This window comes from Sarcophilus harrisii, chromosome 1, assembly GCF_902635505.1.
Source record: "Sarcophilus harrisii chromosome 1, mSarHar1.11, whole genome shotgun sequence".
Taxonomy (NCBI): Eukaryota; Metazoa; Chordata; class Mammalia; order Dasyuromorphia; family Dasyuridae; genus Sarcophilus; species Sarcophilus harrisii.
Window position 1 is genome coordinate 304430312 of NC_045426.1, and position 25707 is coordinate 304456018.

Sequence of the window (25707 nt, forward strand, 5' to 3'; positions counted from 1 at the left end):
TAAGTTCTGATCCTACTAAGGACCAGGTTAAAAGGAGAATACAGTGGGATCATGTAACAGATTTGAACCCATCTTTCACTTCAGCTTAGTTTCTTTGTTGGCCATCCTCCATAATAGTAGACAGTTATAGGCCATTTTAATGATCCCAAATAATTTATAGGTATATAAAAGCACCTTTTTGTAATACAGCTCATAGATTATGTTGGACATGGAGTCAAGTTAAATTTGGATTCAAGTATTCCTTTTGACACTTGTGTGGTCCCAGTTAATTCACTTGACTTTTATGAACTCCACTTTCCTAATTTATAAAAATGAAGTAAAATAATATACTACCTGCCTCACAATGTTATTTTGAGGAAAAGACTTCGCAAGTCTTCACTGATATACCTCTGCAGATGTCCTGAAAAGTTGGAGGAAAATCAAATTTTTATAATTCTCATGGTTTCAACTTTCTTAGCTATATAGTAAAGGGGATAATGATATAATAAATGATAAATGAGATAATCTCTAAGGTCCTTCCAGGTCTAAAATTCTCTGACTATAACTTTAGAATATTTTCCAATTGATCTTGGTTCTCTTTCCTGAAATATATGAGCACTAGCATTGGGAGACAAAAAACCTGAATTTAATTCCTACCTCCAATACTTATTAGTTGCCCCATTCCGAGTAAGTCACCTGACTTACATTTTTGAGTCTCAAAACCCTTGTAATAATATTATTGCACACAGGGTTGTTGTGAAAAAAAGGCTTTTGTAGACCTTGAAAGTGCTATAGAATGTATTATGATTCATTACTGACAGTTCTTCGATTGCCCCTGGCTCTTAATACTTAAGCTTAAAGTTTCTCCATTCCTTAGTCAAAAAATCCATTAACAAATATATATTGAGTGCTTAAGGCTCCTGTGCTAGCTATTCACCCAAGCAGTTAATGATCTGAAAGAACACAGCTGCGGTGGGAAAACTGCTGTTTGAAACAAAGTCATTTCCTAAAAACTCTCTCTAATGTGAACAATTGCTTGTGGGTTTTTTTTTTTTTTAAGTTCAAATTGTTTATATTTGGTTTTTTCAAAGTAATGTTCATTATTAGCTGATGATCCCAAACTTACTAATACAAAAGAATGAGGTTAGATGGTCCCTGAGGTCTTTTTAAGCTTTAGGCCTATGATCCTATGGTATTTTGATGGACCTGTGATTTCATTGATAAGGATATTTCTTCCATTATTGAAGAGCATATCTTAGACCTAAGTTTTCTCATTTATTAAATAGGGATAATTATAAACCTCTCTCACAAAGTTGTTGTGAAGATCAAATAAGATTAATGTAAATTAGTATTTATATAGTGCTTTAAGACTTGCAAAGTATTTTACATTTTTTATCTTATTGAGCTCCTGGACAACCTTGTGAGATAATACTATTATTATTCCCATTTTGTAGATAAGGAAAACTAAGGCTGGGAGAGTAAAGTGACTTGCCCAGAATCACACATCTAGTAAATATTTGTGACATAATTTAAATGCAGGTCTTCCTGACTCCCAGTTAACATTGCATATGTAGTCCCATGTAATTAGTTTTTAGACATGTTGAATTTGAGGTGTCTTTGGGATATCCACCTTGAAATGACCAATAGGCAGTTGGTAACATGATACTTTTGTAATCTTATAGTACTATATATACATGTCAGCTCTTATTTTTGTGTCAGGGGGACTGCCTGGGATGAATGCAAATGCTACAATATTCACCAAAAGTAATCTAGCCAGCCTTTTTTCTTTAGATCAATTCGGTGCCCAGCTTGTCCATCTGCAGAGCCCACTTGCAATGCCCGTTTTCAAGATGCACATATATTAACAACTCAGTGACTGCCTGTCCAAATTACTATCATCTAGACAATAGACATTTTTTCAGCATCTCATAATCATAGTTGGAAAGAAACTCAAAAAGCTATTTAATCCAACCTATGCCTGAATTAGAATTTCTCCTACAACATTCCTGACAAATGAAAATGATCATCCAACCTTCTCTGAAGACCTATGTGAGGTCCCCCTCATACCTTGCCTTTTGGTCATCAGGTAATCTGCAACTAAGAACAATTTTATGTTTTCTTTGCTAAGATTTGTGTCTTTAATTTCTTTTTTTTAAAGCTAGTATTTGGAGAACTATGTTAGCTTTACCCCTATTTGTACTAGGAAATCTTCTGGCATTTTTCCATTGCAAATAAGTGATAACTCTTTATTTTAGATACATATTTTAAATGTATTGAAAATAGGCTTTTCTATACTTTTTTAGATTCTTTAATGTAATTGAAAATTGTGTTTTGTCAAAGAAGTTTATGTATATTGATAAAATCATATTTTTGATGAAGATTTTGTTTTGTTTTGTGATTTATATAATTAATGACAGTGGATATAGAAGTGATCTCAGATCAGGACATCCCAAGTTCATCTTGCCACATTCTGTTTATGTGATCATGAGCAGTTCTCTCAGGTCATATATTACAGAGAAGCCAATTTGCTTTGGTTGAAAAATTCTCTCATTGATGATTCCCTATGTCATTGAAATCATATCACATGATCAATGGTGCTAATCATTTTCTTAATGTTAAATTCTTCTTGCATCCCTACTATGGATTCACCTTTATTATAATGAAATTAATTTTTTATTGTTTTTAATTATTTTGGATATAGCAAATTCTTTTCACTAAGATGTTGCTTTTACATTTAAAAAATCAATATGCGTTAGTGAAATTTGCCTATATATTTTGATGTGTAGTTTTCCTCCCTCTATATTAAGTATCAGTATCATAGTTGTCTCATAAAAGTTGGTTGATAATGTCTTCTTTATTTTTTGAGATTATTTTGTGACACAAAGTATGTATTGCTTTTTAGATAATTCATAGTATTTCCAAGCTGTCCCAAGGGATTTTTTTATTTCATAATTCCTTCATAGTTTACTTAATTTCCATTTTTGAAAATTCTTTTATCCCTGGCTCTTCCCTCTCACTCATTATTCTCAGTCTGCAATCAGTTCCAAGTCATCCATTCTGTCTCCACAATATTTCTCACATCTGTGCCCTTTTCTTTTCTCCCATCTCTCTCCTTTACCATGGTTTAGGCCCTCCTCACCTCTTGCCTGAACTGTTGAAAATAGACTTCTAATTGTCTCTGATTCTAATCTCTAATTCATTTTTCAAAAGCTGTCAAATTATATTCCTAAAACACGAAGAATGAGCATGTTACCTTCCTGATTTAAAAAAAAAAAACACACACACATTAATTTTAGGCCAATATCTTGCAGCATTTAGCAAAATAGATTATCCAAATAGATATATTATATAAATATTAAAGTTCATACCATATACAAAAAATTTAGATCAGATTAAAAGTACCTTACTTCCTTCACAAGCCAAGCGGCACAACTGATAAACCATTAGTCGGGAAGACTTGAGGTCAAACCTGGCCTCTAAGAACTTCTTAGTTGTATGACCCTGGGCAAATCATTTAACCTTTGTCTGCCTCAGTTTCTACAACTGTGAAAAGAAGATAATGTTTAATAGCACTTACCTTTCAAAATTTTTGTGAGGTCAAATGAGGTAATAAGTTGATCCTCATTATTCACATATTGCATATTTGTGAATTTACCTATTTATTAAAATTTGTAAGCCCCAAATTAATATTCATGGTGTTCCATGATGATTCAGTGTTGAAAATTTTGTGTCTCTTGATGTACATTACATATGTGCCCTGCTAAGGTTTAACAAAGAGACGTTCTGCCTTTTTGTTTTAGCTCTCATAACTTAAGGATCCTTTTTTGTAGTCTACTCAGTACCACATTTTTGTACTTTCTGTGGGTAATTTTGCTGTTTTGTTGATGATTTTACCCATAAATGTAGGGCTGAAGTGCTATCTGGTATTCCTAAGCTCAAGAAGGCAGTGATATGCCTTACAGAGAAAATATATGTGTTAGATAAGCTTATTTCAGGCATGAGTTACAATGCTATTGGCTATGAGATCAATGTTAATGAATTATCAATATGGTGCATCTAGGAAAAGGGAGAAGAAATATGTCTAACTGTACAGGAGCCTTTGTGGAAAGAGCTAAAATAAATGTGAGGCCCACAGCAACCTAACCCTGTATTTCCCCAAGGAGTAGTGGTTCATTATGTGCTAATTCATTATTTTTGTGACAGAACACAAATACTATAAATGACAAGAATCAAATGTATTTGTAAAGTACTTAGCACATGGCAGACAATTAAGAAATGCTTATTTCCTTCATTCTTACATAGGATTGGCTAAGAGGAAGAATTCTTAACCAAACAAGGAATAAAGATGATCATAAAATATAAAATACACAATATCAATTGTATAAAATCTTCAGAATAAAAAAGTCAAAATTCCTAGAGTGAGAAAAAGCAGCTGTTAATTAGAAAAATCTTCATAGTAAATATCTCTGATAAAGGTCTAATAACTAAAATTTGTAGGAAACTGAAATAGGCATAAGAGCCATTCCTTAAAAGATAACAACACTTTTCAAAAGAAAAAATGCAAGTAAGCAACAATCACAAAAACAATTCTCCAAAGTACTAATACTTAGAAATATGTAAGTGAAAACAACTTGAGTTTTCACTTTACATCCATCAAATTAATGAAGATGTCAAAAGATAAAAACAATAAATGTTGAAGAAGCTGTGAGAATATAGGTACAGTTCAAATGCACTGTTCAAAGAGAAAAGAATTGATCGAATCATTCCAGAAAACAATTACAAATTATAATTTTAAAAAGTCAGTCAACTTTATATATTTTTTTATATGCCCTATGTTAAAACTCTTAGTATATACACCAAGGTGGTCAAAGAAATAAGGAAAGGTCCTATATAAACAAAAATTTTAGAGTAGCACATTTTGTGCCGGTACTGAAAATAATGCTCCTTGAATGGGCAACAGGTAAACAGATTACTATGTATGAATGCAACATGACATTGTTTCTCCCAATGATATTGGAATCCAAGTCAGAGAACTTGAATTTAATCTGAGTTCTGTCCTTACTACCTGTGACCTGGGCAAATCATTAAGTCTCATGGGCCTAAATATAGTCTTATCTCTAAAACTGGGGAGGACGCAGCAGATGACCTTTGAAGCCTCTTCCAACTCTAACACTGTACTGTGACACTGAAGAATTTTGGGAGATGAATAATTTAATGTATAGTGAAGGGAACAGAACTGGAAAGATAATACAGTCATCCAAATAATGTAAAGAAAGACATTTTTGAAAGATATTTTTTTTTCTTTTTTTATTAAATAACTTTTTATTGACAGAACCCATGCCAGGGTAATTTTTTACAACATTATCCCTTGCACTCACTTCTGTTCCGATTTTTCCCCTCTCTCCCTCCACCCCCTCCCCTAGATGGCAAGCAGTCCTATATATGTTAAATAGATTACAGTAGATCTTGGATACAATATATGTGTGCAGAACCGAACAGTTTTCTTGTTGCTCAGGGAGAATTGGATTTAGAAGGTATAAATAACCTGGGAAGAAGAACAAAAATGCAAGCAGTTTACATTCATTTCCTAGTGTTCTTTCTTTGGCTGTAGCTGCTTCTGTCCATCCTTGATCAATTGAAACTAAGTTAGATCTTGTTTTTGTTGAAGAAATCCACTTCCTTCAGAATACATCCTCATACAGTATTGTTGTTGAGGTATATAATGATTTCCTGGTTCTGCTCATTTCACTCAGCATCAGTTCATGTAAGTCTCGCCAATCCTCTCTGTATTCGTCCTGCTGGTCATTTCTTACAGAACAATAATATTCCATAACATTAATATACCACAATTTACTCAACCATTCTCCAATTGATGGGCATCCATTCATTTTCCAGCTTCTGGCCACTACAAACAGGGCTGCCACAAACATTTTGGCACATACAGGTCCCTTTTTGAAAGATAATTTGAAAGATAAGAACTTATCTGCATTTCATTGCCAAAAGTGGACTTCTCACATTGCTGGAGTTTTGGTAGGAGGCCCCTGGAAAGCTGTCAGACTTCAGACTCCATCCATCCTTGAACCCACTACCATTCTTCAACTGGACAGGACAAAGCAGGACACAGGGTCCAGGCAGGCTTTCTTAATTTGTCAGAAATAATATGGTACCGTGTTAGAGTAGGAACAGAGTTGATTTGATGACCTTTAATATTAGTACTATTCTGTTGACAACTCCCATATTTGCAGATGGGATCAGTCAGTTAATAATTATTTATAATATGTCTACAATGTACCAGGCACTAGGCTATAAGTGCTAGATGAGTTTTTTGAGTTTCATAAGGAAGAAGGTTAGATATAATGAATAAAAGGTAGACTTGCTTTACGGAATTGGTTCATTCCAACAAATTTGGATGCAGTGTGAATTTCTTCAAATTCATCCTATTTTTTCCTCTGACATTATAAAAAAAGGGAGGAAATAAGATCCTATAGGGAAAAAATATACATAGGATTAAAAAAAAGGTTAAAGTGTTGTCCAGCTCCATGGTACTTTAAATGTTGCATGTTGGAATTACTTTGCAGTACTTCCAGATTTTAATTGTATCTTGCTACTCTTTACTAAAGCCACTGATCATTTCTTTCTAGGCTAATTTCCCATCTTCCTCAAGACAGCAAATAATCTGATATAGATTATACATGTACAATCATTTTTCATATTTCCATATTAGTGACATTGTGAAAGATGAATCAAAACAAAAAGGAAAAACCACAAGAAAGAAAAAACAAAAAAATTTTTTAAAAAAAGTAAAAATAGTATGCTTTGATGTGTATTCCATCCATAGTTCTTTCTCTGGATGCAGATGGCATTTTCCATCAGAGGTCTATTGGATGTCTTGGATCACTGTATTACTGAGGAGAGCCAAGTCTGTCATAGTTGACCACCACACAATTTTGCTTTTGCAGTGTACAATGCTCTCCTGATTCTGCTCACTTCACTCAGTAATCAGTTCATGTAAGTCTTTCTAGGTATCTTGATTCTTAAAAAAGAGAGTTGATGCCCCTCATAAATGGGAGGGAGGTGTTCTCTCCCCCCCAATCCATTCCCAACACAGCTGTCAAATTGATAGCTTTAAAGCACAGATCTGACCAAGATGCTTTAGGGGTACTCCATTACCCTTAGGAGAAAACCCAGATTCCTCTGGCTGACATTTAAAGCTCTTCACAGTCTGGCTCCAACCTATCTTTACAATCTGATAATGCATTAATCCACCTCACATAACTACTTTTCTGTAGCAGCCAGACTGGCCTTATTGTTGCTCCCCATAAGCCCTTCTGTATCCTGCCTTTGCCTTAGTTGTCTGCTAGATGGAGGATACTCTCCCTGTTCACCTCAGTTTCTTAGATTCTAGTTTCCTTCAAAAATCAACTCAATCAGCACTTGAGTTGCTTCCTTCTTTAATCTTCCTTTCTTGATTTCCTAGGAACTATAGCCCTCCTTACCATGTATTTAAAGAAATAAATCCTGCATAACTTTTCCAAGAACAAATTGTATTTGCCCCCAATAGAACATAAGGTCCTTTTTGTTTTTGTCTTTGTATTTCCACCACATGGTACAGTGCCTGGCACACAGTAGGCACTTAATAAATGCTTACTAATCAGCATGTATTTATTTAGAAATCTAATTCAGGCACATCTCTAAGTGCTCAAAAAAAAAAAGGCAAAAACACTGCTTATGTGTTGATGATGGTGACTCTGCAGTGGCTTCTGACCTTTTGTTGGCAGCTAGTATGGGACTAAAATACAAGAATACAGGAGACAAGAAAAGTAGACTTGGAAAAAGGAGAAATATGCCTTCTTTTATAAACTTATTCCTAAAGTTACATGCTAGACCAATGTTTCTTAACCTTTCAAAGGTCATGGACCCTTTGGGAGTCTGCTGAACCCTTTGGGTCTCTTCTAGGAATATTTTTAAATCAGTGAAATATATAGGATTATAAAGGAAACCTGTTAGATTGAAATCACATTTCTCAAAATACTAGCTTACCAACTGCAGGTTAAGGACCCCTGTGCTAAACTTTGATACTGATGAGTGGCTATGAATCTTTCTGGATGCAGACTACAGGCTGCTGAGCTCAGAGATTTATATCCTCAAACATGCCAAGAGTTAGGAAAAAAGAACAGAAAACAAATGTCAAACTTCCCAATAGGAGTAGGACCAATCTCCTTAGAGTTTTGGGTGTCCGTCTGACCAACAGTGAAGGTCTTTTGTCCTGTTACAGACTGTCCCTAGGGTGGGATGGAAGTCAGAGCTGTTTGTTTTTAAAGTAGTCTGGCTATTTGCTAGAGGGGAAAGAATTGTGTATGGGAAAAGAGAGAGTTAGATTTGGAGAAAAATGGGAAGAAAAGTTTCTTTTCAAAGCCATTGCAGTTTTATTTTAATACAATGTAATCTGACTCTTTAAAAAAGTTAAGGTGAAAGTTAAGGCTGGTGGACCACCCTCTCCTGGAGTTATATAGAGTATTCCCTCTGCCTGGGCAGGGCTGGGCAGATGGAGAGAACTAGGCAGTACAAACTCCTGTCTGTTTCCTGGAAGGGCAGGATGCCAGACCCTTGGCTAAAGGCCTCCCTCAGATGTCCCGTCTCTCAGCTCCAGGAGCCCAGGGTGTCCACACTGCGAGTACTCGTGCCAGGCCAGGTCCCAGGTCTCTCAGTCTATGCAGGAGTCTGTTGTGGGTGAGCCGCTGCTCCTCCCATGGGGTGATCCCCTCTGCCAATCCAGGCCCAACAAGCCCAAGGCAGCCCTGCCCCTGCCAGCGCAGAAGGAGCACGTGCCAGGGGAACGGGTGACTTATAAAAAGGTTTCTGCTCTGCCTCCCGAGGTGCTTACCCCCGAGGCTTTTCTTTCTTTCTTTTTTTTTTTTTTAAATCCTCATCTTCTTTGTACATCTCTGAAAGACCGTGTTTCAAAAGAAATGGGGACCTGGGCCAGGAGTTACCGAATGAGCTTAACCACATCCCTGGAAGCGCATCACCTGAGGTCTGGGGAGGGCTAGGCAGCGTCCTCCCAGGGGGAAACCTGCATTCTAGGGTGGACAGTAGGGTGGCGTGTGTGTGTGTGTGTGTGTGTGTGTGTGCAGTCAGCAAGCAGTTATTAAAAGATTACTGTGTGCCAGGTCTATGAAGGCCAGAAACTAGGGCCCTGCCCTCGGGTAACTCCCGGTCTGATGGGGGGCGGGGAACAGCCTGTACCCAAGGATGGACAAGCAAGATAGATACGGGATAAATTGGGACGATGGCAGAGGGAGCGCCCTGGCAGTCCCACTGTGGTGGTGGGGGGGGGGGGGCGGGACAGATGTGTGTGTACCACTTCAGTGTGTGTGTAAAGGGCACCGGAGAAGGAAAGGCAGACAGCCCAGCTCTGAACCTGCCGGTGTGCATGCCGGGCGTGCGGGCACTTGTCTGGAGCCACAGCCCTTCAGCCTCTCTGGGCCCCGCCCAGAGCGGTACCTGGGTGGCCATTTTAGGAGTGCGAGCAGCAGGGGGTGGCTTTTGGCCTGGGAGCTGGAGCAAGAACCACAGCTGACTGAGGCTTTTTGGACTACAGAGCAGCAAGGCCCCATTGCTCTGCAGATTCTCCTCCCTTCTGAAGTTTCACCTTCTCCGATTTGAACTGATTACTGTCTTTGTCCCCTGGCCAAATCTAGTTCTTCCAAGGTGTGTAATCCCTCTCCCCTCCCCCAAGGCTGGGAGGAAGTCAGGATCATTGATCTAAGAAAGGACTCAACTAGTCTCATCCCTTCATTTTTACAGAAAAGGAAACTGAGGCCCCAAAGGGTGAAATAATTTACTTAAGATCAGAAAAGTAGTAAGGAGAAGGACTGGCATTTGAAACCCAGGTCTTTTAATTCACTGGTGTCAAATTCAAGATCTCTGCAACTATATGTTGATAGTATTATCTGTTTTATTATATTTTTATTGAATTATAATTTCATTTAATTTTTTTCTTATTTAACATTTTAATCCGATTTCTGTGCACTAAGGAATGTTATACTCTATTTTGATCCAAATCCAATTCTCTTTCCACCCTAATAATAATGTCTCTAAGACAACCCCCAAATCCCTCTAGTGACTGTTCAGTCCTGTAGAATCCTTTATGACCCCATTTGGGGTTTTCTTGGCAGAGATAAATGGAATATTTGCCACTTCTTCTTCAGCTCATTTTGTAGATGGGGAAACTGAGGCAAAGGGGGTTAAGTGACTTGCCCAGGATCACACAGCTAGTATATATCTGAAGCTGGGTTTGAGTGCAAGAAGATGAGCCTTCTGACTCCAGGCCAGCACTTTATCCATTGTACCACTTAACTGCCCCCAAATCCATAGTCTGGTTTTAAAGGTCCTCCCCAGTCTAGCTACAACTTATCTTTTCAACTTTAGTTCTCCCCCACTCCCCTAAACAAACTAGTTCACTAACTATGCTGATAGCATACCTTATATTTTGCCATTCCTGCTCCTTTGCTGTTGCTATTTCTTTTGCTTACAGAATGTTTCCCTCTGCTCACTTACTGAAATCCTCCCTAATTTTCATGGCCAGCTCAAACTATTCATTCTCCATGAATCTAGATGGTGCTAGCCCCAGAATCAGGAAGTCTGAGTTCAAATCTAATCTCAGACCACTTACAAGCTATGTGACTCTGGGAAAGTTACATCTCTGCCTGGTTCAGTTTTCTCTCATGTACAATGGGGATAACAATAGCACTAACCTCCTAAGATTTTATAAAGATCAAATGAGGAATATAAATGCATACTATTACTATATGAAGCTTCCCCTGACCATTTTCGTTGGAAGTAAGCTCTCTCTTCTCTGAACTCCTTTCATACTTGTTATATGCACCTTTTGTTTGACCATTATCCTGTATTGCCTCATTCCCAGTCACCTCTGTTCATAATTAAATTGTAAGTTTCTTGATGTGTCTCATATTAATGTATACGTTCCATAGTGTATAACATAGTGCTAAAATTAAAATAAGCTCCAAATTAAAATTTGTTAATTGATGTCAGTTGAACTCTCCCGATTTATATTTTTCATAGCATTTTTCTAGCAACTCTTTTCTACTGGAAAATAGAGGGGATGTCTATCAATTTGGGAATGGCTGAACAAGTTGAAGTATATGAATGTATTTTTATAAGAAATAATTAGCAGGAAGATTTCAGGAAAACCTGGAAAGACATATACACTATTGCCGAGTTAAGTGCACAGAACTAAGAGAACATTGTACACAATAACAACAAGATTGTATAATGAATCAACTATGATAGACTTGGCTCTTCTCAGCAATACATTGATCCAAGACAATTTCAAAAGACTTGTTGGAAAATGACATTCCCGTCCAAACAAAGGATATGGAGTATGAGTGCAGAGCAAAGCATACTATTTTCACTTTTTAAAAATTTTGTTAATTTGTTTTTTCTTAAAGTTTTTCTCTTTTGTTTCTATTTTTCTTTCTTTTTTAAATTAATTAATTAATTTTTTAAATAACTTTTTTATTGACAGAACCCATGCCAGGGTAATTTTTTACAACATTATCCCTTGCACTCACTTCTGTTCCAATTTTTCCCCTCTCTTCCTCCACCCCCTCCCCCAGATGGCAAGCAGTCCTATACATGTTAAATAGGTTACAGTATATCTTAGATACAATATATGTGTGCAGAACCGAACAGTTCTCTTGTTGCTCAGGCAGAATTGGATTTAGAAGGTATAAATAACCCGGGAAGAAAAACAAAAATGCAAACAGTTTATATTCATTTCCCAGTGTTCTTTCTTTGGGTGTAGCCGTTTCTGTCCATCCTTGATCAATTGAAACTGAGTTAGATCTTCTCTTTGTCGAAGAAATCCACTTCCATCAGAATACATCCTCATACAGTATCATTGTTGAGATATATAAAGATCTCCTGGTTCTGCTCATTTCACTCAGCATCAGTTCATGTAATTCTCTCCAAGCCTCTCTGTATTCATCCTGCTGGTCATTTCTTACAGAACAATAATATTCCATAACATTCATATACCACAATTTACCCAACCATTCTCCAATTGATGGGCATCCATTCATTTTCCAGCTTCTAGCCACTACAAATAGGGCTGCCACAAACATTTTGGCACATACAGGGTCCTTTCCCTTCTTTAGTATCTCTTTGGGTCTATTTTTCTTTCACAACATGACTAACATGGAAATATATTTAACGTGACTCTACATGTATAGTCTATATCAGATTGCTTGCTGTCTTGACAAAGAGGGAGAAAAACTTGGAACTCAGTCTTGGATGGATTTTGAAGACTATCTTTACATGTAATTGGGGGGGAAAAGTGGCTTGTTATATGCTCAGTTTCCTCATTTATAAAGCAGGAATAATAAATAGTAATTACCTTCCAGGATTGTTGTAACAAGGTAATGAAATAATATGCTAAATAAAATGCTAGCTGTTATTACTAATAATATTATCTTTATTACTCAGGGTCACACAAAACTAATCCACTTTGATACAGGATTTAAAACTTGTTCTTTCCCCTGTTAGACTGTAAGCTCTGTGAGGGCAGGATCTGTGTCATAATGATCTTTAAATCACCTAGCACTGAGCACAGTGCCAGGTGTATAGTGTCACTTTAGCCTGACAGGATGAGAAAAGCCAGATATCCTGGCTGTCCTATTGGAGTCCTGGCTGTACTATTAGAAATCTTTGTGACTCTTTATCTCTCTGATTTCAGTTTCCTTCTGTAAAATGAGAACATTGAACATGACCTCTAACGATCCTTCCAACTCCAAATCTCTTATTCTGTGTGCTCTCCTGGTTCTAAATCTCATGAGAATTCCCTATGAGAATTTTATTGTTGCTGCTGTTGCCATCAAAACACCAAGGAAATGGAGAGATGTCTTTTCAGTCCCAGTTGAAGAACCTAGTTCTAAAAATTCAGCCATAGTTCTCCTCCCCTCACAATTCAAACCTTCTGGACTCAAAAGACCTACAGGGAAGGCTTTTGCTAAGGGTTTGTTTTGTCAAAATCAAAACTTAAGGTTGGCCAGACTGCAGTTTGAATTTTTATACTGTGTTTGAACTTTTTTACAGTGCAATTCTTTTTTTTTAAGTTTTTTTTTTTTTTTTTTTTTTTTTTTGGCAAAGCAATTGGGGTTAAATGAACTCTTAACTGCTTCAAGTCAAGATCAAATGCTGCTTTCTTCTCTCAGGCCTCCCTATCCTGCCCATTATCAGTGAATAGTCCTTGCGTCAGGCCTTGTGGCAAGCTCTTGGGAATAGCATTCCAGGGACTTCCAGGGACTGAATCATAGTATTCATTGTCAAGAGCAACAAATAAGCTGACAAGAGTTGGGGGGAGGGAGAAAGTATGAGAAGGTGGAGTGAAGCTGAGTATCAGTGGTATGTGTGCCATGGCAACACTCCTTGGAGTTGACTTGTTTAGTGTGCCCAGGTCTGAAAGTGAGTCACCCAAGCCAAGAGAGCATCTTAATGTAGTGTCGCCACAGTGTAATGGAGGGAGAGCAAGAGGAGGAATCAAGAAACCTGGGTCTACAACCAGCTCCATACTTAGGAGCAGTGCAAACCTAGGAGAGTAGATTGGATTCTTTGAGCCTCTGTTTTATCATTTCTTTAATAGAGATGATCATGTTTCTTTTTCTAACATTTGTTAGCTGCACTTGTGCCCAGCTTACAGTTTGGTGGGGCTGATCAGACATAAATATAATAAATATAATACAATATAATTAATATAATATAAGAAGCATACAGAGTGTTGTGATATCTCATAAAGGTTGTAAGGATGGGGTTTGATAAAATGACCATGCTTTGGAAACTTTAAAGTCTTATTCATAGGGCTGGCTCCAATGAGTGAATTAATGCCATTTCCTTAGTTCCATATTTCCCAATGGAACATCTTGTCTGCATTATTCTGGAGTACCATGGCTGGAAAACTCCAATCAATGAGAACACTAACCTATTTACTCCTCAGAGTCTGAAGGGACTGAACAATTATAAATTGAGTGTGTCAGGAGCAAACCTGAGGCTGGGTAGGTTAATACAAAAAAAAAAAAAAAAAAAAAAAAAAAAAAAAAAAAAAAAAAAAAAAGACAGAGAAGGGAAAGAAAAAAAGTTAGTCACTCTCCATTCTTAATTTACCCCCCATACAGTCCTTCCCCTTCAAATTACTTTGCATTTACTCTTGTGTATATGTTTTCTATTTCTGTGTACACAGCATGGTGCCTGGCATAGAGTAAGTGTTTAATAAATATTTTAGTAAGATTATAGGGAAAAAAAGAAAAGGAGCCGCTGATAATGGCACTGTTTTAGGTGCTCAAGGTCCAGTGCTGTGCCACTGGGATTGGAGCTTTCTGAGTTTCCCCAGGTGGCCCTGCCCATGTCTGTGGAGAAAAGCAAATCTAGTCTTATCACAGGCTCTGCCCTTAGCAGGACTTCACCAGGGATGCTTTCCCCCAAAATGTCAATACACTTTTCTTTCTTCCAGATGGGGAACACTTTGGTGTCCCAGCCAAGGGTTTGCTCTCCCATCACTGAAAGAAACATTGGATAATACACAGAGAGATGCATATTTCTTCTATATTAGGGCTGTGGTACTTCGATTGAGCCTCGTGCCTTCTCCCCTCACCTAGAGTTGTTTCTAGGGAACTCCATGGGGAATGTGAGGGTGTGTCCACTGAGTATTTACCAATCCACCTAGCATCTTTGATATGGACATTCTTATCTGAGAAATTTTTGACCAATAGGTTTTATCCCAAGTGGTGTGAGTTCAGCCCGGTTTGTGCAAGAGTGGGGGTAAAGGAAACTCAGCAACCATCTTAACTGTCAGTTATAGTTTGAAGGGCCCCAAGGAAAATCTCTCCTATATTCAAATCCTCCCAAAATACTGTTCCACATACCTTCCCCAGGACCCAAAATTTCCTTTGAATTAAAATCTGTTCTCTTCAGATAACTTATTCTTAAATACCATTGTCTCAAAAGAAATATTACATTAATGTAATTATTTAATCCCATTAATTAATTTCGTGGCAGCTAAATGGTAGGGTCAATAAAGTGCTAAATCTGGAATCAGAAAGACTTGAATTCAAATACTGTCTCAAATACATACTAGCCGTGTGACTATGAGTGAGTCATTTAACCCTGTTTGCCTCAGTTTCTTTAATTGTAAAATAAGGATAATAGTATCTAACTCCCAGGGTTATTGACATAATCATTTTACCCCAAAGTATTGTTCTAAATTGAGATTTTTTTTTTCTTTTGTAAATAAATCAGATCACCAGAAGGTTTTCTAACTCATTGTGATGACCTGCAGTATTATTTTTTACATAAGGGTAAAGAGAGAAAGGCTCTTAGATTTCTTCCTTCAAGACCTAACTCAGGTGCCATCTTTTCCATGGACCCTGCTCTAATACTTCCAGTTTTGGTATACTGTTTTCTCTCTCCAAAAAACACTCCAAAAGTGTTTACTTATCTATGTGTCTAACATATATCCTGGAAGAGAATGTAAGGTTCCAGAGGACGAGCTATCTTTTTGTGTGTGTGTGTGTGTGTGTGTGTGTTTGTTTTCTCAATGCTTTATATACTATAAAGTACTTAATAAATTTTTTTAATTTAATTTTATTGGATTTAGTATGTCAGACTCTGGCATTAAGTTACTACAGGGAAGGGGAAAAAAAGTCAAATTAGAACTCTCTTATAATGAATCACCAGACCCAGGAAGCCAAGAAGGCTGAAGGATCAAGAAGGATTTTGAATTGATATTCAGTCAGTGGTAAATGATTTGGAAAATAATGAAAAGTAACCAAAGGTTAGGTCCCCAGCCTTGTTAACTGTCTCATTAAGATAAATAATACCTAGGATCCAGAATTGAATTTTTCAGGAAGCAAATATATAACCCAGGAAGGTGTGGGTTAGTGTGCTAGAGGAGCTCTGGGATGTAAGCAAAAGAAGAACATGAAGGAAAAAAGAGAGGTTCAAAAATGTCTCAGAAAGGCTCCTGGAAATAATTTTTAAATAGTGCTATAGAAAGAATATTAGCCTGGGAATCAGGACCTGGATCTTACAGTGATTTAGGGTAAATCACAGTCCCTCTTTAAGCCTCCCCAATTTTGTTTGCCATATCTAAACCTTGGCAAAAGATTTGAATCTATCAGGATCCTAAGGTCTTTAATTAACTGGAGGTTTCAGTCTTGATTGGAGTAATCCATATTTCTGATTCCACTCTTAAAGTAATATTTTTCTTCTTCAGAGGTTAAGTTGGGGTCAGAGACATGTGGACAGATTTAGGTGTTTTCATTACTGATTCCCTTCAGTTTAGGAGGTTCAATGATCTTTTCCTCAAAACCCACCTCTCTTATGAACCTATATATTTTCATCAAGGGTAAAACCATCCTTCCAAGTCATCCATGTTGGTATTATCCTTTACTACTCATTCTCCCTCTCCTTGCATATCCAAGTTGCCAAATCTTATCCTTCCCATTGGATTCTCTCTCCAGTTCAAACTCTCATCACCTCTTGCCTGTATGATTGCAATAGTCTATGACTTACCTGCCTTAAGTCTTACCCTGTTCTAATCCATTCTCTGCACAGGTGCCAACATATGATATTCCTAGTGCTAAGTTCTTGACCATGGCACTCTTACTCAATAAACTCTAATGACTCCCTACTGATAATAAAAGTAAATATAATTTTTTTCTACTTTTTTGTTTCTAATTGGTTTTTAAAAGACTTTATATATCTTTCCAATCTTAAATATTGCTTTGCTTTGGTTTTCTTGATGTCCTTCATAACATCTTGCTTATTGTGGCTGCACTAACCATTTCTCAAGTCTGAAATCCACTCTTTTCTCATATGTGCATCTCAAAATATGTAATTTCTTTGCAAATTTAGCTCAATCCCATCTTTTTTTTATAAATCTTTTTATTTTCAAAACATATGTATGGATAATTTGACAACATTGACTCTTGAATAGCCTTGTCTTTCAGATTTTCTCCTCCTTCCCCCCACACCCTCCCCTAGATGGTAAGCAATTCAATATATGTTAAACATGTTAAATATGTTAAATCCAATATGTATAAACACAATTATGCAATTCTCTTGCTGCACAAGAGAAATCAGATAAAAAAAAATGCAAGCGAACAACAAAAAGAGTGAGAATGTTATGTTGTGATCCATCCTCAGTTCCCACAGACCTCTCTCTGGGTATAGATGGCTCTCTTCATCACAAGATCATTGGAACTGCATCAATCATCTCATTGTCAGAAAGAGTTAATCCCATCTTTTACTTTATAAAGCCTTTTCTGATTCCCCCAGCTAATAATATCCTCTCCCTCTATATTTCTTGGTGTCCTTTTGGGTATGATATTTGTGTAGGTTATTTTCCCACAATTCCCAATGGAATGCAACTCCTTGAGGGTATCCCCAATGCCTGATGATAGTGCTTGGCACATAGGAGTCATTTACTAAATGCTTGCTTGAGTTCCATTGCCCCAAACTAGCATCTTCAATGCCTTCCACTTCCCAAACACTCCCAGTAGGAACAAAACACCTCTAGCTAGCTGCAAAGGATCTGGACTATGATCTGGCAGATATGTGACAAATGAGTGGAGGAAGGGGAACAGTTTACTCACCATCTCCTGACTCCCTGTCTTCCTTCTCTGATGTTGGGATGAATCAGAGGTCTGTTTAATCCCATCACTGCCACCCCCCCCCCCCCCCCTCCCCACTAGATTCTGAGACAGTGGTTTTGCATTGTTCTTTGGTCAACACTGAACTAATAGAGATTATTCTTCACTTTCCTATGGAGAGCAGCTGAAGGCCTCTCAAAGGGGCACTCATAGGTCTGAGAGTGTTGGTGGTACATCAAGAAAAAACAGCAAGAAACAGTGGCCAAATTCACATTCCCCTGAGTAATCCTGCTCCTTCTCTAAGAACCTTTCTAGTATTCCGCCTCTAGTCCTCTTTTCTTTTCTTGCAACACACACTTGTCAATCTCATTAACTGCAGCTTCATTTATCATTTCTATATAGATGACTTCCAACTCTATTTCCATCCCTAACCTCTGTCCTATGCCCACAGAACCTTAGGATTGGAAGAGATCATTCTTCTTGATCAATAAATCTACTGATGTCATTTCTGACAAATAACCCCCATCTCTAATGTTAGGAACTGCTACTGCCCATTTCATTATTGTAACAGTTCTCATCGTTAGAATATTTTCTTCCCTCGTGTTGAGTTGGTATCTGATTTGTTGTCATTTCGACCCATGGGTTCTGATTCCTTATTCTAGGGTCACAATAATAATGATGATGAAGAGAACTAACATTTGTGTAGCACTTTAAGGCTTTCTCTTTTTTTAGTATAAGTAAAGCATTTTTATAAAGTTAAAAGTTCACAAATGTTAAATTGTTATTACTTCCAACAATTTCATCTTTGTATCCCTAGTATCTAGTACAGTGAATTACACAAAGTACATAAGAACTCTTGAAGTGAATTGTTGTCCCAAATCTACCATTCAAGAAACCTTGTCATAAAAAGGCTCATTTCCATGACAGTAAGCCAATTCTGGCTCCCCATGATCACATTTCTCACAAATGATTGATTATTAAATTATTAAAGGGGGATTATTAAATCCCTCTTATCTCAACTTCCTATATATAAAATGGGCTAGATGACCTTTTAAATTCCTCCCAATGGTAGATGGTATTACTCTTTTTTTTTTTTTTTGGCTGAGGCAGTTGGGGTTAAGTGACTTGCCCAGGGTCACATAGCTAGAAAGTGCCAATTGTCTGAGACCATATTTGAACTCGGGTCCTCCTGATTTCAGGGCTGGTGCTCTGTCCACTATACCAACTAGCTGCTTCAGTGGTATTACTCTTGACAGCTCTTCTATCAGACTCTTTTTTTTTTTTTTTAATAATAGCTTTTTCTTTTTCAAAATACATGCAAAGATACTTTTCAACATTCACCCCCACAAAACTTTGTTTTCCACACTTTAAGGTTTTCAAAACATTTTACAAGCATCTCATTTGATCTTCACCATAACCTTGGGAAGCAGGTGTTACTAGTATTGTCATTTAACAGATAAGGAAATTGAGGCAGAGGTGAAGTGACTTGCCCAGAATCACCCAGCTAGAACTTAGATCTTTCTGATCCCATATTCACCATACTTATTCCTCATTCTATCAATGACATCATGAATGATGACTTGTGAGTGATTGGATTTAAGTGAGGCAGATCTGGGTAAAGTCATCAGAGTCTCTCCTCCAGAGTCATTCATAAGACACAGTCAAGACAACTAATATTGGCCCTGGATGCAGTCAGTGGATGGAAGGGACATCTCCAATGTCTGTCCAAGTTCCAAGCCCTTTAATAGCGCCTGCTTTAGCAGCCTTTTGATGACTGTTGGAACAAAGTCTTCTCATCCATTTACTCTTCTCGGGGAAGTCAGTCAATAAACATTAATTGCCTACTATGTGCCAGATAGTCAGTGTGCTAAGGGTTGGGATTACAAGGCAAGGCAGAAGGCAAGTCCTGGTCTCAAGGAACTCATAGCTTAATGGCGGAAACAAAATGCAAACAAGTATTTGCAAACAAGATACATACAGAATAAATTGGAGATAATAACAGAGGGAAGGAGTTAGCCTTAAGAAAGTTGGAAAGAAGCTTCCTGTAGACAGAATTTTAGCTGGAACTTGAAAGAAGCCAGGGATATAAAAGGTGGCGGAATGAGGAGGAAGAATATTCCAGTTCTGGGAGACATAATGAAAATGCCTGGAGTTTGAAGATGGAGTGGCTTGTGTGAGGAACAGAGAGGAGGTCAGTATCTCTGGATCACAGAGTTCTTGGAGAAGACTGGAAAGACTGGTTTTGAAGGACTTTGAATACCAATGAGAGGATTTTATATTTGATTCTGGAGGTGATAGGTACCAGGAGAATTTATTGAGTAAGGAGGAATGCTCTGCCATTCATGTTGTCATTCAGTCATGTCCAATTCTTTGTGACCCCATGGACCATAGCAAACCACACCCTTCTTTCCTCCACTATCTCTTGAAATCTATCCAAATTCATGTTCTGTTTCTAAGACGCTATCTATCCATCTCATCCTCTGCCATTCCCCTTTCCTTTTGCCTTCAATCTTTAACAACATCAGGGTGTTTTCTGGTGAAGAGCCTGAATTAATTAAAGTATTGAGGAATGCTTTTCCTTGCCTTTGTCTATTGAAATCCAACACTCTATTCATCCTGATACAATGGACAACTGGTTCTATAGTCAAAAGACAAGGGTTCCAATCCTCATTCTATCATTGACTCCCTGTGTGATTTGCTTATCTAACCTCCTTTGTTTCCATTTTCTGAAATTGCAATGAGGTCCTGACCAGCTCCACATTTGGAATTCTTTTAGGCTTAAATGCTACCTCCTTCAAGAAGCTTTCCATAGTGCCACTAGCCAGAAGGGACTCCCCTAAATCTCTCTTAAACACTTACTCAATTCTATTAAGGATTGTAGTAAGTTTTTTTCCATAGTCTTTCTTATTATTTATCCTATTTATCTCTGTCTCTTGCACCTGTTCCTTTCACTGACTTCTATGTGACTTCATGCCTAATAGATACTCAATAAATATTTGTAAAGTGATTTTAATTGAATGCCACGATAAGTCCAGGTATGATTTGAAGAAATCTGAAAAGGTCCTTACCCCCCAAAATTTTCACTACCATTTGGAGATTCCATTATTAAAGATTCACTCATTTGAGATATTAGGACTGTTATATAAACTATGATCGCTGAGGCAATTGGGGTTAAGTGACTTGTCCAGAGTCACACAGCTAGGAAGTATTAAGTGTCTGAGGCCAAATTTGAACTCGGATCCTCCTGACTTCAGGACTGGTGCTCAATCCACTGAGCCACCCAGCTGCCCCTCTGTATTAGATCTTTTTGTGGTATCACAGTCTTATTTAGATTTTGTTATTTAGGATTTAGAGGTAGAAGTGACCTTAGTAGCCACTGAGTCTTAACATTCTGATTTTACAGATGAGGAATGTGAGGTGATGGACATTTCAATGATTTGACCAAGACTTGACACAGCTAGTAAATGTGTGAGGTGGGGTTTGAACTTGAATCTGTCTGACTCTTAAATTTAGTTGTCTATTAGTTATGGGATATAGAACTAAAAGGAACAATAAAGGTTGTCTAATTTAGGGATACAAAAACTTTTTTGTATCATGGACTCCTTGGTAGTCTGAGGAAGCCCATAGACCCCTTTTAAGAATAATGTTTTTAAATATATAAAGTTATAGGGTTCCCAAGGAAACCAGTTATTCGCAGACAACAGGATAAATACTCCTGCCCTCATCCAACTCAATTTATAGATGAAATAGAATAGAAAAATAAGGATTAGAACAGGGACAAGTAAGTGAAACTTAGGGCAGGATATTTTTAATGGGCATGGGGAGAGAAAAGAAATTAAAGTATAGGGGATTATGCTAGAAAATTAAGTGTCTCATACAATCAGCTCCTAGGATAAGATCATCTTGGGAGTCTGTTGGGAGGGTTCAGAGGCAAAGAGAGAAGAGAGAAAAGCAAGGATCACTGAGGATAAATTATACAACTTTGCTTTCTGTGCTGGCCCTTGGAGTTGGAATTCAGCAGCTCTCCTCCTCCTCATTGATAAAGCCAGTTCTTGCTTCTGTCTGACCAATTCTTCCCTGGGAACCCTCTGTATTAAGATCTGTAAGATCTTAAACAGCCTATTTTCTGGAAATTATCATTTCAGTCTCCATTCATCAATCTCCTGGAATGGTGTAGCTATTTGTTTCTAGGGAACTTCCTAATTTCTCCCTTAGTTCCTCATCATGACCCTCACAAAGAAAAGTTCTCCTTAGATGGGCAAAGTCTGTAATCAGGAATGGAAAATCTGAGACCATTTGGGGGTATAATTGATCTGAAGTAGAACAGGCTAAGGGAGTTTCATCATAGGATGAAGCATTTCCTGATGTGATGATATAAATAGAATATTTTGTTACTTAAACTTACTTAGATACTTCACATTTGTGCAGTATTTTTACCTTTTCAAAAAAAAAACCCTTCATATCTGTTACTTTGATTTATATTTGGTGTATCTCAAAGAGATCCACTGGATGCATAAAGGTCACAGAGGAATGAAATTTCATCCTTCAAAAGAGGTCTCATATGATTTCTCTGGAAAGTCACAGAAGAAAATTCTATTATTACCTTCCTATCAGTTGTGATATTGTTTCAAAATTACAGAATGACTCAGAAGTCAAATGTTTGGAATAACTACTCCTAGGGGAGAAAATAAGTCAAAATTAGTTAACTATATCAAAAATAACTTTGGAATGATTACAATAATGGAAACAAAAAGAAAATATAAAACAAAGCTCAATGGTTCTGTAATTATAGTGACTAATCTCAGCCTCAGAAAGGAAAAGAGGAAATGTATCAATCTCCTTTTGATGGAAAGATGGAGGCCTATGGGTGTGGAATGGTACATATGTGGTCAGACCAAAGTGATGAATCAGTTGGTTTTGCTTAAAGGTTATCCTTTGTTAGAAGAGAAAGAATATTTAAGGAAAGGAGAAGGTGTTTGTCCTTTATTCTCAAGAGGGACTTATGGCATTGATATAATGTGATTTTGGGGTCCCCTGACCTTGGGGCTTTTGTTTTAATGAGTCCTTGGTCTTCTGGCTTTGGAATCTACTTCAGGAAACTGAGCACACTCAATCTATCTGAAGACCACCCTTAATTATCTGGAGATTACTTCCTAGCCTTACCTTTGGATCATAGAATTAACATACAATTGAAAGCAGTATAAGTGTATCTCCTTGTTTCAGTCTCTTTACTAGATTCTCTTAGAATTCAGTTGGCTCAGTTATAGCATCACGTTGCTTTTAATAAACTTTGCCCCTTGACTAGGAGATGGGTCCAAGCCTGTAGATTCTTTTGAGACCCCTCGGTCTGGGACTTTTGGGGTCCCTCTTCTCAACCTCACCAGCATCAGGAGAATGGTGTCTTGACTTGGAAATGAAATGGATTTAAGAGAGGCAGGATTGTGCAGCCTCTAGCCTCACTCTCTCCTCCAGCATCATCAGGGTCCAGTGTCAAGACATAGATGAGGATAATGGCGATGGCACCTAGAGAGAGGGGTAGAAGTTGGGAGATGGTTGATACCCAGAAATGGCCTGTGTGTGTGTGTGTAAATATGAATAAAAACTTTAAAAATTAATTGTGAAAATAAAAAAAAATTAACAGTAAAATGTCTTGTGGGAAAAAAGATCGAGATTTTTATTTATTAAATGCTCCATAATTAGGGGCAAAGGAGATATAAAGAGAAAAGATGAAGTGGGGAAAGGCCAGTGCTTCTAATGAGGCTTTGTTGGTTGTCCAGACACTGCAGCAAATCTTTCAGACTGAAAATACCATCATGCTTTTGGAGAGGGCCATCATGGCCAAGGAGTGTCCATTGAAGGTGGCTCAGACGAGGCTACATCACAGGACCCGGCGCCCTAACGTGGAACTCTGTCGGGATATCCCTCATTGCAAGTGAGTGGCAGGGGGGTGGCTGCAAGGACTTTGGCTGCATGGAAGGGGAACTATATATGGGAAGAGAGAGCATGGCCCAGCACTGGGAAGTCAAAAGCACCACTAGAGTTCCTGGATACCCAAAGTCAGACAACCTTTCTTAAGGTAGTGAGTCCCTGGAAATTCCTTAGAAAGTGAGATTCTTCAGAATAAGATCAGAGTATCCATTGAACTTCTGATTCTGCTGCCAATTTTCAGACCCACAAAAATGTGAATGTTTGTAATTGTGAGTGCTTCAAATAATCCAAATATTTCCCCAGTGGGTGTCCCCCCCTTCCTATTAGAGAAAGAGAAAGAAAGCTGCTACTAACCTGAAAAAAGGAATGAGAGAACTGGGTGGGATTGAGGGCAGGAAGGTGGAGGTAGGGGACAAAGAAAGCCAGAAGTCAGGCCTTCTAAAGCTTTTTCTTTTCCCTCATTAATGAAGTAAATCATGTTGGTCAAACATTGTGGGATCAAACATTGTTGTGGCTTTAAAAGAATAGATATTCCATTAATTTCATCAAGCTTCTATGAGTTCTATATGGTTAGTACTATTCTTTGGAAACATGAGAAATTGAGATCTAGAAATGTAATGTGAAGAGCAATTCAGTGGAATGAATGCAATCATGGGACCTACATTCAGGCTCCACCACTGCCTCTTAATACTCATGTGATACATCCTGCCTTAGAAGTACTTCCCTCCCTCTGACTAGAGATGGGTAGAGGATGGATAGTAATGAGCTCTTCTCAGGTCCTTCAATTAAAGAGGGGACCCCAGGACAGCCGTCTCATCATTTCCCACTTGGTTGTATGTTTCTAGACTTCACATTATTATTTCCCTACACATGACCCTTTCCCCCTGCATTTCAGTTTCTTTTTATGTCTGGTAAAAATGTATTTTATAGCCTCAGCAGAGTGGGTGGTCTTTGAGGGCTGGGATTGTCTTATGCCTTTCTTTGTATTCTCATGCCTGGCACAGTGCCTGGCACAGAGGAGGTACCTGATAAATATTTGATTGGCTAATAATATTCAACATCGGGATCCCCCATCTAAGGAATGAGTTGGATCCTCTAGGGTCTGTTCCAACTCCACATGTGTCATCTGTAATCTATGATCTGTAAACTGGACTCCAGGTCTTACGTATTAAATCAGGGTCTGACTGGGGCAGACAAAGCTCAGGCCTTTGGGTTCAGTCTAGAACTTGACGTAGGAATTCTCTATGCAGATTCCACACTCCGGTCCTCAGAGTTGCCTTTCTCATTCTTCACAGGAGTGCTCTTAAAGCTCCCAGATCTCAGCAGATCAGGTTCATGGTACTTCTTTTCCTCATCCTGCAGATTTCAGTAAAGGAGCAAGAATGCCAGAAATGAGGCAGTATGGTACAGAGTCAGAGACTGGGGAGAGTCACAGGCCAGAGAAATAAATGAGGCCACATGGAGAGAGTCTGAAAAAAAAAAAATACTCTGTGCTCCCCTGATAGGAATGATGCCTAAAGAGATAACCCTTAGCAGTGTTTCTGCTATTTCCTGTCAAAGGTTTAATAACAGTGGGAAGTGGAAAAGTCTTGACATTTAGGGTGGTAGTGTGTACCTGCCCAGATGGAAAGCTGGAAAGCCTGTGAGAGAGAGGGCTCCCTTTTGGATTGGTGTCTGATTTGATCTGGGATGGTCTCTTTCCTTCCATGACATTTTTGGAATGGGGCCAGCAGTTTGGTCTCCTGACATTAAGTACCCAGGGCACTGCTCCCTCTTAACCAGGCCCACATAGGAGAAAAGTTCTTTTCATTCTTTGAGCTGCTTCTATTGCCCCATAATCTCAATTCTAGTTTCTGCACTTCACTGTGTTTGTTGCTTTCTGGCCTAACTCACTGACTACTCTGCAGGCAAATAGAGAAAAGGGGTCCCAATGATGGTTAAGGCAAATTTCCTGGGGGAGACCAGCCAGAAGTTTTTTCACAGGAATTTTGTCAGAGTTTATCTGCTGTTTGTTCCAAAGGAAATGCTGCTATTGGCCAAACTCCCCTCCGAAGCTTGCCAATTGTAGGACCAAAAGGAAATGGGCAAAGGACTTTTAGTTAAGCTTAGGAGTGGACTCAATTGAGACTGTAAA

General features: G+C 38.1%; 1 protein-coding gene across 1 annotated transcript in view; it reads left to right on the plus strand.

Moving 5' to 3' along the window:
- The window catches only part of TEKT5 (tektin 5), a 63610-nt gene that overhangs the window by 35042 nt on the left and 2861 nt on the right, over window positions 1-25707 (plus strand). The window contains exon 6 of the mRNA XM_003761706.4: window positions 23423-23577. Within this exon, the coding sequence (XP_003761754.1) occupies window positions 23423-23577 (155 nt within the window). The remainder of the gene's footprint in view (window positions 1-23422; window positions 23578-25707) is intronic.